At 41.0% G+C, this 14797-nt stretch overlaps 1 protein-coding gene across 1 annotated transcript in view; it reads left to right on the forward strand.

The window, feature by feature from the left end:
• Window positions 1-7383: 7383 nt before the first annotated feature.
• SYPL1 (synaptophysin like 1) overlaps window positions 7384-14797 on the forward strand; it is a 31902-nt gene continuing 24488 nt past the window's right edge. Inside the window, exon 1 of the mRNA XM_027838791.1 lies at window positions 7384-7578. Within this exon, the coding sequence (XP_027694592.1) occupies window positions 7510-7578 (69 nt within the window). The 5' untranslated portion in view covers window positions 7384-7509. The remainder of the gene's footprint in view (window positions 7579-14797) is intronic.

Raw genomic sequence — 14797 nt, forward strand, 5'->3', positions numbered from 1 at the left:
AGATATTGTGAGCTGGCAAATATGAAATGGAAAGGGAAATAATTGCAAACTATGCACATGACTCAACAACAGCAATGCGACCATAGCTCTAAAATATAACAAGATAATTTCACATTTCGAACAATAACATTAGCAACACCCCCAGTGATGTGAGGTAGGAACGTGACATGCTTCAAGCTTTGGCTCCTTTTCCAAACTGAAAGAAGAAACCAGTGAATAATCAGTGCAATGATCTATGTGGCACAATGATCTGAACATCTTTCAGGTCCTGCTTTCTGGACTATGATGTTATCTAAGAGATATTATTTAGACAATGTTGTTAAGTGAGGGTAAAAAACAATGGTGATGGGGTTGGACTAAATGATCTCTAAGGTCCTACTCAGCGCTAAATCCTGAAATCCTGTAACTATTATACCATCTGGTCATATTTAATGACTGTCTCCATGGCCAGCTCCTTTGGAGGAAAGTACAATGCATGCTCCATGTCACACGGCCAGAATGAGCAGGCAACAATGGGTTTATGCAGAAGGAATACGGAATTGGTAGAAAGCGGAAGGAAAAAGTAAGTAAGTAAAAGATTAAAAGAAGGGAATAGTAAGGAAGAAAGAGGGGATAGAAACATTGAGAAGAGTGAGGAGGGACAAAGGGGAAGAAAGAAAAGAATGTTGCAGGGAGTGGTAAATGCTGCCAATAGGTTTGTCATGGGTGCCAGCTGGTACCTACACCTTGGTATATCATTGCACTTTGACAAACATTATCAAGAGCCAAGTGTAAGATACTCTAGGGTAGGGAAGACAGCAAAACAAAAATACAATTATACCTGCCCTCAAGGAGCTAACTTTCTTTTAGGGATATGACAGATACACAGACACCAGGTGATTTGGGGGAATCGGCTCAGAGTCAGATAAAATTTCACGGAAGAAGTAGGTCTTGGGTTGGTTCCTGAAGTATGATAAGGACAATAAAATCAGAGATGAGGAAGGAATCCGTTTGAGATTTATACAAGTGCCCAAGGAGGAGATGAAATGCTGAGTTGGAAAACAACTTGAGGTCCAGCTTGGCAGAACAGAGAGTGCATGAAGGGGAATAATGTTTACACATTACAGCTATAAAGGCAGAGTTGGAGTTACATCTTTCTTTTGTTTCGTAAGCACAGAATATGGTGTTAGTTTTTATTAGCTAATATTTGCAGACTCCTGGAGCAGATTTGTATGCGGATATAATTACTAATTAACCAGGCTCTTGCTCCACTTGGGTACTCAGAAAAGGATGGGGTTCTCTAGAGTGGCACAGCAAGAAACTCTGTAAGTTATAGAATCAAAAATATCTCTGTTTGAAGAGATCTCAAAAGCAATCTACCATAACAGGAATCTCTGTTGTGGGAATACTGTGACAGAGTTGCCTGCTTGCAAATTTTTGCTTGGGATTCCAGAATTTGAATTTAAACCACTAAATTTGGACTATTGCTACTATTATTTCCAATCCACTTGGTGCAATTACTTTCATTCACATTTTGGCAAAATGCACACACCGTGATCTGCTATGCTGAATGTGTTGTCAATAAATATTCAATCAACGTGCAGTTACTAGTCATGTACTTTGTGTCAGATACTCTGATAGGTACATAGGAGATGAGGACAAGGAATAAAACAACTCCTACTCTCAAGCAGTTTACCTTCTATCAGGGAAAACAACATTAACATATATAAGTATGTGGAACAAATGCAAAATAAATGCAAGGTAGGTAAATATAAGGTGTTGACATCAAACTTCTCACTCACTGGTTTTCATTACTATGAATATTAATCCACAGACTTAGAAGACCTATACATTCAACACATCTCTCTCCTGAGCTCCAGTCTCAAATCTCCAACTGCCTACTAGACATTTAATGACTGGGACAGAGGTGGTGCTTTGACAGTACTAGGGAAGTTAAGAAGAGGGGAGAATTTGAGAGGGTAGTCGGGGTGTTTGATTTTTGGACATGTTGAGAGTGAGATGTCTACTGGACATTCAGTCAAGATGTCTAATAGGCAGTAGGGAAGGTGAGGCTGGAGGTTAGGAGAGAGGTTACAGCTAGATAAGTAGATTTGAAAATCATGAGCACAGAGATGATCATTGAATCCATGGGAGCTGATAAGATCAAGTGATATAGTATGAAGGAAGAAGAAAAGAGGGTCCAGGACAGAGCCCTGGGGGACACCCATAGTTAGTGGGTGTGACCTGAAGGAAGATCCAACAAAAGAGACTTAGAAGGAGCTGTAAGAAAACCTGGAGAGAAGAAAGCACCAAGCAGAAGCTGATCTCTCAACGGTGTTAAATGCTGCAGAGAGATCAAGGAGGATGGGGCCATTGGAGCTGGCAATGAAGAAACCACCGATAGCTTTGGAGAATGCAATTTCAGTTGATTGATTACATCAGAAGCTACACTGCCAAGAGTTAAGAGCCATCCATCCTTCATATAGCTACCAAGGTGATGTTGCTAAAGCATAGGTTTGACCATGTTACTCCTGTACTCAATAAACTGCCTTTAGGATCAACTAGAAACTCCTCTATTTGGCTTTTCATGCTCTCTACAACCTGGTCCCAAACAATCTTTCCAACTTTATTCTATGTTATTTCCCTTCCTTGCTCTTCAGTTCAACCAGACTGGCTTTCTTGCACACACAACAATCCATCCTTGTCTCTTCGAGGTTACACTTACTGGCTATCCCCCATGCCTGGAATTCCTACCTTTATCACTGCTCTGTCTTAGAATCCCTGATTTCCTTAAAAAGTCATCTGAAATGCTACCTTTTACATCAAGCCTTTCCAAGCTTCTAGTGCCCCCCCAACCCCAATTTACCTTTTACCATTTTGTTTATATTACACACACACAAATGCTTTATAATCCAATAGAATGTAAACTCCTTGAGGGCAGGACTGTTTCATTTTTGTTTTTGTATCTCCAAAGTTTAGGACAGTGTTTGGCTTAATAAATGTTCATTGGCTGATTTATAGACAATTCGTATCTTCATCATTCCATAACGTGTATCTTCTAATGTCACATTCTTAATAGTGTGATTTTTGGTGAATTCCAAAGACACACCCACTGTCCCTCATCAAGTCTAATTTGTCCCTGTGGCAGATTAGGCAATGCTAGGTTTTAGAATACCAGATAGGCTGGGACTCTAAAGCTTGGTAATATTTATATATCCCTATATATACATACAAAACTAAATATATACGTGTGTATATATGTATGTATATACATACATCCAAATATATACAAACATTTGAATATACACATGTACAAATATATGTAAATGTATATATAGACAGATATGTGGTTATATATGTATATAAGTATATAAATATACATACATACATACACATATACTTAACACCTACTATGGGCATTATGCTATAGAGTAAGGACACAAAAACAATGAATGAATCAATCTCTACCCTCAAGGCATTTCCATCCTACTGGAGGATACAACAAATAGTTATATAAGCATACAGACAATATGAACAAATAAATTCGAAGTTGTTAACTATAGGGCAGTTTGGGAGGAAGGGAACATTCAGATGAATCGGGAAAGGCTACAGGTAGAATGTGATGCTGGAGCCACACCTCAAAAGAAGAGAGAGATTCTCTGAGAAGATTCGAAGGTAATGTATTCCAGGTACCAGGAACAGTCACAGTGCAAAGATAGAAAGGAGGGATGTACTGTCTTGTATGAGAAACAGAGGAAAGGTCAGTTTTTCTGGCTCACAGAATGCAGGAGGTAGAATAATAGATATTGAAGCTGGAAAGGTTGGTTGAAGCTTTAAAAGCTAAAAAAAGGAACTTCCATTTTATCCTAGAGGCAGTAGAGAGCCTATGAAATTTATTGAGTAGGGGAGTGATGTGGCTATTCTACTTAAGGAAAATCTCTTTGACAGCAGTGTAGAGAAGGAATAGAGTTGGGAAAGACCAATTAGGAGGCCATTGCAATAATGGAAGAATAAGGGATTATTCTAAGGTAGTAACTGTATGAGTTGAGAGAAGGGATGGGATGCAACAGATGTTGAGAAGGTAGAAATGGCAAGATTTGGTAAGCGATAGCATTTACGAGACGGAGGAACCAATAAGACAATTTGTTATGTTTTAGCCTAGACAAAGAACTTTGGTTTGAGCTTGGTATAAAGAGAAGACTGAGGAGGTACATGATAGCTGTAATCAAATATCTTAGGTGTAGCAGGGGTGACCCCCTGTGCTCTGACTCTATGAGGATGGACAAGCATGTCAATTAATCAATCAACATTAAGCATCTACTGCATGCTAGGCACTGTTCTAAGAGCTGGAGACAATTCCTGCCCTCAAGGAGTTTACAATCAATGGAGAGGGACACAACATGAAAACAAATATATACAAAACAAGCTGTATACTGGATAAATGGGAAATAATTAATACAGAGAAGGCACTGGAATTAAGAGGGGTTGAGGAAGACTTTTTGTAGAAGGGAGGATTTTAGTTGGGACTTACAGGTAGCTCTGGAGCTGGAACAAGGGCCAACCACACCTTGGTCACCTGCTGAGGTGCAGACACTTCACCTTGTTGAGAAGCAACAAGTCCTGATTGGTTTTTGTGTACCTCCCCTCTTCCCCTGGCACATAGTAGGTGCTGATCGGGGGTTGTGTTAGCGAGCACCATTCGAGACAGATTGTTATAGAAAAAAAACTGCCCTCAGAGGCCGCAAGAACTTTTAGAAAGGCTCCATCCCTTCTCTCCTTCAGGCTGCCCTTTCTTGGGACAGATCCATCCCCAGCTGTGCTGTGAACTTCCAGCAAGGTAGGAATCTCTTTCCCACCACCTCCTCTTCCACTAGCAATGGCTGCCACAACTGGGTCATATAGCAGAGAGAACATGTGTTTGCCTGTCAAACCTGAGACTGGACCTGAAATCCTGGCTGCCTCTTCTGCTTTGTTTCTTTCCTTCTAATCTTGAGACATTTCAAAACTTATCAAGCAGCTACTTCATGCGTTTGAGAATTCTTAGGCACCTGAGTCAGTGCCTGCTGCCCAGCAGGAGGTGTTCCCTGCAACTACTCTTAGGGTAAGAAGATAACCATTGAAACCCCTGAACTTGAAGGGACCAAGACTCCCTGGCTATCCAGAAGACTTGAACTTCATGAACTGTTCAGATAACATAGATCCCAGGTGAAGGTTAAATATCTGTTCAGCAGTTCTACTGATTTATCTTTATCCCTCAGCAAGGTGAGATTGCCATGATTTGTTTTAAAGTATTTATTAATATGACGAATCTTCTGGGTTTAAGCATTTCCCTTGTAGTTGGAGGGAAAAAATAGCTGTCCTATACATGGTATCTACTTTGTACACAGTACTTTTGCTTAAAATGACCCAATTGATCAGTCCCTTTCAGGGAAACCCTAGACACCAGCCATAGGCTTTATTTTAGAGATTTTCCCCAGAGTTATGTTTCGTCTGGCATAACCAACCAGAGTAAGAAAACACCTCTCTTTTTTGGGGTCATCTTGTCCCCAGGATGAACCAGGCCCGCTGTGAAACCATAGCTTCTTTTCTGGCTCCCTAGGCATTGGTGGCAGGTTGGCATTTGGAAGAAAGCTTAGATTTGTTCTTTTGGGATCCTTACACACAACTAAGAACAATGGATTCAAGTTGTAAGGACACAGGTGCCAGTTCCATAAGAAGAAAAACATTCTTAACGACTTAAGGGAACGTTAGAAATTTTTTTTTTACACATAATTGGAGAAAATAAAATTTTAAAAAGATGAATTGTAATGACAGTTGATTAAGAAATTCTCCATAGGGGCAGCTAGGTGGCGCAGTGGATAGAGCCCCCCCTTCCCTTCACCAACCACCCCCCCCAGTCAAGAGGACCTGAGTTCAAATCCAGCCTCAGACATTTAATATTCACTAGCTGTGTGACTCTGGGCAAGTTACTTAACCCCAATTGCCTCACCAAAAAAAAAAGGAGAAGAAGAAATTCTCCATAGAAATTACTGGCAATTGTTGAATGGAAATAAAAGGGGAGAGTGACATTAAAAAAAAAATAAAATGGTTTGCAATATAGAGTTCCCCATTCCTGGAAGTCTTCAGGCTGTTATTGGATGGCCACATAAGTCAGCGCAAATGGATGCTGCTAATACACAGCATTTGATAAAATACATACAGAATTCTGCCAAACATTATTAAACGTATATGGCATATAGAACTTGGTGCCTGGCCCCCGGGAGAAGAGTTTGGGTAGTCCTCATGGAACTCAAATATTTGTTCGCAAGACATCTATTCATCTGTCTGTCTGTCTCTATCTATCGATCGCCTACTTTGACCTAGTTAACAATCACAAGTTAATATACAAACATTTACTAAGCTCCTGCGTGCTATGCACTGTGCTAAGCTCTAGAACTAAATTTCTTTTTAAAAAAAGGCTTTTTTTTTTGTAACTCGAAATCTTTATGAACTAAAACAACCCTCCCACCCCAAACCCATGATTAAGCGCCGAGGTTTTGCTCATTACTTATCGAGAAGACACAATCGGGGTTTTGAATCAATCGGTCCGCAAGCATTTATTAATCACCTACTCTATGGTGGGTACTGTACAAGGAAGCAAACAATTTCCATGCCTACGTTAGCACATGCCCTGACACATGATTCTAATTTTAAGATTTTAAAGTCTGTTCAAAATGTGAACCTCCGAATCCAAACATACAGCACACAAACGCGGCGAGGTCCGGCCGTCCCAAGCCAAGCCCAGAAGAGGGAGGGGAGCCGCGGGCTGGGGGTGAAGGGCAGAGTCCGAGTGCCCACTGTACTAACCCCTGAGGGCCAGGGCGGCGCACAGCAAGCACGTTAGCACCCCCGGCGGCCGGACAACTGGCCAGGAGCCCGTTACCGAGAAGCAGAAGCGACGAGACCTAACGCCCTGAACCCCTATGGGCGGGGCAGAACAGGTGCCGCCCCTCCCCCCCTCCGATCCCTTTCCTTCCCCCCTCCCCCGCCCTCGCCCCCGCCCCGCCGAGCCTTTGTGCGCCGCGCAGCGCCGCCGGAAAGGAGAGCGCGGGGCGCGCGGCGCGGGAGGCAGAGTGGGGCGCGCGCGGAACCGGGCGGGAGCCCAATTCGGGCGGCTTGCTTAGGGGGCGGGCTCTGGGAGGGGGAGGTGGGGTTCGCACGCTCAAGATAGCCTCGGATATGAGCCATAGGGTTAGCCAGAGGATCAGCCGGTTCGGCCAGGTGCAGAGCCGGGGAGGAGCCGCTCCTCTCCCCCTTCCCTCCTCCCCGCCCTCGCCCCGCCTCTTCTCCGGGCCCAGCCAGGCTTAACCGCCTCCCGGGCCCCACCTCAGGGCGGCCCCGCCCTGCCCCGCCTCCCGGAGCCTCGCTCCGTCAGGTCGACCCTCCTCCTCCCTCCTTCCTTCCCTCCGCAGCTGGGACGCCTAGGTCTGGCTCGTCCCCAGCCGTCCGGCCGCCCTGACTCTTGCCCTATTTCCCTCCTTCCCTCAGAGGATGTCGGGCCTCCAGATTAACTTAAGCCCGCTTAAGGAGCCCCTGGGCTTCATCAAGATTCTCCAGTGGGTGAGTGGGGCCCGTGGGCCCAGCCCTGGGGACCGGCGGGAGCCGAGGGCGGGGAAGAGAGGGAGGGAGGCTGACTGGGGAGGAGGCCCGGCGGCCCGACCCCGCCGCGGAGGAGGCTTTGGGTAGGGGGGGAGGGGTGGTGAGGCCTCGGACGCCCGGGTCCGGCGGGGAAGGCCTGGCCGGTGCCCTGCCCCTGAGGCCGAGCTGAGCAGCAGGCGGCGGGGGGGGAGGTGGGGGGCAGGAAAAGGCCTCCGGGGCCCCTGGGACCGGGGCGGATGCAGCTGTCAAAGGGGATCTTGAGGCGGCGGCCGGGGCCCGGAGATCCCGATCCCCTCCCCCTCCCCCTCCCCCGAACTTCACCTGAGGGCGGAGGGCGGGGGCGAGGTGTTGGGGGGGGGAGAATGCTTCCTCTCGGGATCTAACCGAAAGCCAGTCTTCACACTTCCATTCCCGAACCTCCCATTCCTCAACTGCCTCGAAATTATGAACAGGTAGGAGAACACGTGCTTAAGAAATCTGGAAACCCGCTTGAAGGTGATAAGAGCTTTAGTAAGCGCCTAAAAGTTTAGAGGTTTTGGTTAGGGGGGAAAAAATAAACAACTTATTTTTGACTATCTGCTGTAACGTGAAGCCAAACTACTCTTTGAATTTTTTTTTTTCCTTGAAGCAAGCACAAAAATGAACAAGTCCATTAACTTTCCATTGTTTGTGAAATCTATTAATTTTCTGAGTTGGAGTCGACATATTAAATACAAAGTTTTAAAAAACTATTGCATTAAGACTTTTGGAAGCCCTCGTATTTAATAAAGCACTTCATTAAGACTTTTGGAACCATTCAGGGTGCCCTGAAAGTCTTAATGCAGTTTTAAACGACTTAAGTTTAAAATTGGAACAAAAGGTTAGTCTTAGTGTGGTTTTAGGGTAACGCTTCAGCTAGACTTCACGAGGACTTCTGGGATACCCCGTAAACGCTTAAATGAGCTGATAGATTGATGGGCGTGTGTGTATATTTGCGAAGAGGCAGTTGTGAGCCCCTACTATAGAAGTCAGCTTTTCTCCACCGTTTAGAACACCCACTGTCTTTAAACATTTAAGGAAGCACTGATTTCCCGTTGCATATTATCAAACATACACCCACGGAGGTTGGGAATTTGCTGGACACCAAAGAACTTTTGAAATATTGTGCTTTGAAGGATGATTTTTCAAGGTTGTATTTGCAGATGTCTTGTTACACATAGGATAAGTGTGCTGTAGATAACACAACAACAACTCGGTCGTTGTGTTTTGGTGAAAGGTGATAAGCATTTCCTAGTGCTGCCACCACCATCCCCTAATCTAAGCCTTTGGTGAGTGTTTCGGAAAACTGAAATTTTGCCAAGAAACACTTAGTTTTGAGTTCATGTTGAACGATTTGCTTTCATTGGGCTTCTAGAATAACATAAGAATGGTGCTAATTGGGAAAAGCCATTTGTCTATGAAACCAGTTAGGAAGATCATAGATTCCTACAGATATTGACTATTTTTAAATAATCGGCAGTCTGTAACTTGGTTTATATAACAAAATTATTTTCTTTTTCAAAACAAAAACTAGATATAAAATCTAGTGAAAGTGAATTTATTAGGAAGTTTGAAAACAAGATATGAGTGTTTGATGCCTGTCCCTTCTCCTGGCATTAGTGAATATATGTGATCAGGGCTTTGTAGTTTTGTTATTTTGCTTTTCTTCTTTTTCCCCTTGGTGGAGGCCATCAGGGTTAAGTGACTTGCCCAGAGCCACATTGCTAGTAAGTATGAGGCTGGATTTGAACTCAAGTTCTCGACTCCAGGGCCTGTGCTCATCTCCCCCTTTGTGTTTAATATTGAGCCCAGCATTTGAAAAAAACAGCATTTGACACAAAAATAAAAGGGGGAAACCTCACAGATTATTAAGTAGCCTTATCTAATGTGCTTTTTAAAAGCTGAAAGGAACCATAGAGATTGTTTCTTCAAATTCCTTTTTACAGATGAGGAAACAGACCCAGAGAAATGAAATGACTTGCCCACCATCGAATATTTAATTAGTGATATTTGAAGGAATGCTTCAGACTCCCAACTTTGATGTTTTCTTTTATTTGCACTTTGATTTATTAATATATTTTTAAAATAGTGGTTCTTAGAAGTTTTAAGTGCATTAAAACTTGTAAAATGAACAATTTTAGAGTACTATAGTAGGACCAATAGTAAAGTCATGTAAACAGAACTGGAAGTGCCTGGGGTAGGGAGGTTCATCAGTAGAACCCCCTAATTTTACATATGGGAAACCTGAGACCCAAAGAGGTTGTGACTTGTTAAAGGTCACTGAGGAAGTAAATGGCAGAGCCAGGATTCGAAAGTATGCTTTAGGTGGCTGTGAATTTTCATTGGAAATAGTCTTTTCTAAGTTACCTAAGTTACTGAAATACTTAGAAGAAGTTTATTGCAACTGGTTGAATTTTTAATGGGAAGACTGCTTTTAGTATTTATAAACTCTCTGAAGGCAAAGACACTATCACATACATTTTAATTATTTGCCACTCCCTTTCATTGCCTGTTGCCTTAAGGGGGAGGGAAAATGTGTTTTCAGTTGTTATGGTAATAAAAGCAGCCTGTGTGTACTTCCAACTTCTCGAGTGTTGAATATCATTATTAATCTTAATTTTTGGGTAGTATTGTATTTGAGCTGTTACACAACTGCTTCATCTCAAGCACCCTAGCTAGGACTTTGTGTTTAAACAACTACAGTCTACAGCTCCCTATCTCACCCCCACCCCAGTTGCTTTGTTAGACCAAGGATTCAGTTACACTTTAAAGTGAAGTATATCTCTCACTAGGATAATAACAGGTGTGACTAAGTGTGTTGGTATATGTGTGTACATATATCTTTTATACATATGTAGTGTTTTGAGGTTTACATAGTGCTTTGGAACATATAACACATCCATGAGGTATGTATTTACAAATATTATTACTTATTTTTCAAATTAGGAACCTAAAACTTGGAGAGGTTGTGAGCTCTTAATATAAAGTATTCTCCTATCGTATAATCCTAGCATGTAATGAAAGGAGTCCTATTATTCTCATCTTCTTTTGTTTTTGTTATGATACAGCTAAAATGTGTTTAATGTTTTTGTGAGCTGAGTTGTAAACTACTCCTGATATTTTATAACTTAGTGTTCCATTGGCAGCCTTAAGAACATTATTTTGATTTGTTTAGTATCTTTAAGTTTTTGAAGGGCCACATTTCCATATAAAAGATTTTTTATACAGCTTCTTGGTCTTTTTATAAGATTTAAAACAAAGTTTCTAACCACTTAGCATAATTAGCCCAGTTTTTTATTAGGATCATTTTTATATAAAACTCCTGGACTTGTCTCTTCATAGATTTGGCATTTGGAAACAGTTGCATTATTTTTTAAAAGACAGTTCTCTAGAATAGGGTCCAGCTTTTGAATTGAATTTATATTTTGAATTTGAATTTAATTTATATACATAAAGTATCTTTTGTATTTTAAGTGCAAATTTTGATTAGATTTTTAGATGGTTGAGAAAAGAGGGAGGTACAGGAAGAACTAAAATAATTGCTTCAGATGGGAATTGAACCCATACACCCGTAGACTAAATAATTTGCTTTTAGATAGCATGGAATCAGGCCAGTGTAACTAACCATTGACATTGGAAATCTTCCCCCCTCAGAAATAAGTTGAGATTGTGATTTTAGCATTTCCTTTTGATATTAACTAGGATATGTAGATTTCCCCATAGTATTTAGTGCACTGAATAATTAAATGATATGCTTTTCCAATTTCATTTTTAAAAGTCAGGAAAGATAAAGAGGGTATAGAGCTGTAATAGTTTAATAACTACAACTTAGACTTTGGGGACCACTTGTATTTTATTTATAATATGTAAAGGACTGTGGAAATATATTTATAGTTTGTTTTGGGCACTGTTATTTCAGCTAACATCTTTTCCAAACATTTTTCTTGCTAATAAGATTATAGGATCGTAGATTTGGTGTTGTAATGGGTTTTGGAGGTCATCTAGTCCAACCTCCTTATTTTTACAGTGTGGGTTTGTTGTTTGACTTTTGTTCTCGAAGAGGACCAGTGACATCCTGTGGGTGATGTCTTGACTTTTGGGTGAATTGGATTTAAATGAAACAGAACTGTGCAGAGTCTTCAGTCTAGGTCTCTCCTTAATACTCGGGAAGTCCAGTGGTCAGACAAAAGTCAGGACTACTGGTCTTGGCCCTGGAGTGTAGTGGATGACCTTGGCCTTTCCAATCAAGGTGTTTCCCAGGCCTCAGTTCCTGTGACACAAAGCCCATTCTGAAGATGGCCTGATTTGCTACCACAAAAATACCAATCTGGAAGACTCTCAGAAGTTTCTGGCCAAAATTGTAAACAATTGCTATTTACGCTCATTCTTAGCTTTAGATAACTAGATACCTAAACAATGAACCTATGAGGCTTGGGCTTGACCATTCGATGAAAGCCAGAGTGTTTTGAGTTTAGATTTGGTTTAGTACCTCCCTTTGAAACCATTTTTTTTTTTTTAAAGCCAGCTCTTTTTCAGAGCTGTATTTTAAAGAAATCCTAAATGAAAACACAGAAAAGTCCCAGCTTTTCCCAAATGAAAGTCTATAGAAAGAGAAAAGAAGATTGCATGAGGAAGGGCTTTTGGATATAGCAATTAGGAAATCACTGGCACCTTTGGACAGGAATAGCAAATAGAATATTATCCATCTTTCTTCAAAATATAGCTGTTAACTGCCATGTTATATTTCATAGGCTGCTGTATGACTACCAAACCCAAATCCAAACAGTACATATCAGTTTCAAGAGCTCTCCTCTCCCCCTCTCACAAAATAGAGGACAAATAAAGCAAATCTGTGGACCTTATGACAAAACCAGGACCATGTACTAGTTTTTTTTATTAGTCTGACATTAAAAACCACTAAAAAAAAACCCCAAGAACCTACACAAAAACATATGCTCAAAGTCAGAAAGAAAATTGCTAACAATGGCTGTAGAAGCAATTAAATTCCTTTAGATCCTTGGAGGATTTTGCATAATAAATCTAATATTTTAGCACTGCTTATGTCACTGCTAATCCGCAACAATCAAGTAAAATAATAATAGCTTACATTTATATAGGGCTTTAAGGTTTCCAAAGATCTTATAATACATTCTTATTTAATCCTAAACGCTTTGTGACATGGATAATATAAGTATTATCTCCATTTTTAGATGACGAGACTCAGGCACAGAGTGGATTAAATTTTTTTTTTAGTGTCACAGCTAAAGTGTAGAATGTAGGATTTTTTAATTCAGTTCACTTTCTTCAAGTGCCAAAATCTTTCTGCTATGCCATATTAGATAAGTCAGTTTAGGGGTGAATTTAGGAAACAATATACAGAGTGAGTGTACATGGGAGAGTCTTAGAACACCTAAAAGCAGAGGTTCTTAACCTGGGAACAGGGAACTTGATTTTTTTTTAAGAAATATGTAACTATTTCAATATTTGGGTTCCTTTGTAATTCTATGTTTATTTTACTTTGTGTGTTTAAAAACATTCTTAGAAGTAGGCTTCACTAGACTGCCAAAGGTGGGGGGGTTGTCCATGACAAAAAGAAAAAAAATGGTTAAGAACCTTTGTCTTAAGGACAATAATGGTTAGTTTCCGGAAAAATGGAGACATTATTATGAGGGTTTTTAAAATGTGAAACAGAGGGGCAGCTGGATGGCGCAGTGGATAGAGCAACGGCCCTGGAGTCAGGAGGACCTCAGTTCAAATGCTGCCTCAGACACATAACACTCACTAGCTATATGACTCTGGGCAAGTCACTTAACCCCAATTACCCCCCCACACACCCCGCCACCAAGAAAAATGTAGAACAGATTAGGAAGGCAGTAGGAATTTCCTTCCGTGGGATCTCAATTTTTAGATGCAGTTTTCTGTATTGATCATATTTATAACATCTGGCACAGAACCCAGTAAAGAAAGGTATTTATAGGTGTCTTTTATGGGTCACCTTCCCTCCATTCTCACTGCCGATAAAAGTACACCCTCAATCATTTTGGACCTAGGTTTTCCGAAGTCTCTGAATTGATCTTGCCTCAACAGCTGTCTTCCCAAATCTATTCCATATTTTGCTGCCAAATTAATGTTCCTCAAATTTAAAAGTTGTACCTTACTACTTTGGTAAATATAGTTGAAGATTTTCATTAAAAAATATCTATTATTAAATTCATCTAATAAGATCCTATATCACAACAAATAGGAAACTGAATTAAGAAGGCAAATATTTTAAGTTTTCAAGAAATTATTTTTAAATTAAGATGTCCCTCCCATTAATCCCTCTTCACTTCCATTGAGCAAATTTTTTTAAATGAAAATGAAAAAAGTGAAAAAACATTCAATACCTATCTACATGGTGCAGCAAAACATTTACATATTAGCCATGTCCCAAAACATATGCCTCTCTTTAAAGTTCATCCCCTCTTTATCAAGAGGAGAGTGGCTTGTTTTGTGGATTTTGTGGTTTATCATTATATCGATCAGAATTCTAAAGTTTTTTTCTATTATCGTATGAATTGTTCACCTAGCCCTGTTCGCTCTGAATCAGTTCATAACGATTTTCTGAACTTCCTCTAAAATTGTCTGTTTCATCATTTCTTATGGCACAGTGATATTCCCTTACATTCATACACTGCAGTTTGTTTAGCCATTCTCTAATAAGAGGACAGCCCCTTAAGTTTGCAATTTTTGGCTATCATTAAATTTTTTTCTTTTTTTTTTTCCAACCAAAAGCAAAGTTTATTGAAGACCCTTAAGGGATCTGAGCATCCAAGGGCTATTGGCTAAATTTTGAAGATCTGAGCCGTAGTTAGATTATAAGAATCCCAGCATCTTAATGGAGACGAGATGGATCTTATATACAGAAAGACTGTGGGAGGGATCTAGGAGTGACCAAGTAGTCTGTGAGGTAATAGAATTCCAGGGAAATGGAGCCTAGATAGGACCAAGGGTGGGAAGTGGCCTGGGGCCATAGGGAGGCAAGACAATAGAGGGGCGAGTGGTTGTAGCCACAATGAAAGGCCAGTTGATGGGATTATTAGCCTCAGGCAGAGATTTGACGGAGTGGGAAAGTTCAGGGTTTTTCCTTTCTGGAGCCCTGATCCTAACCCCATCATTGCCC

This window comes from Vombatus ursinus, unplaced genomic scaffold (assembly GCF_900497805.2).
Source record: "Vombatus ursinus unplaced genomic scaffold, bare-nosed wombat genome assembly UNPS02014830.1, whole genome shotgun sequence".
Classification (NCBI taxonomy): Eukaryota; Metazoa; Chordata; class Mammalia; order Diprotodontia; family Vombatidae; genus Vombatus; species Vombatus ursinus.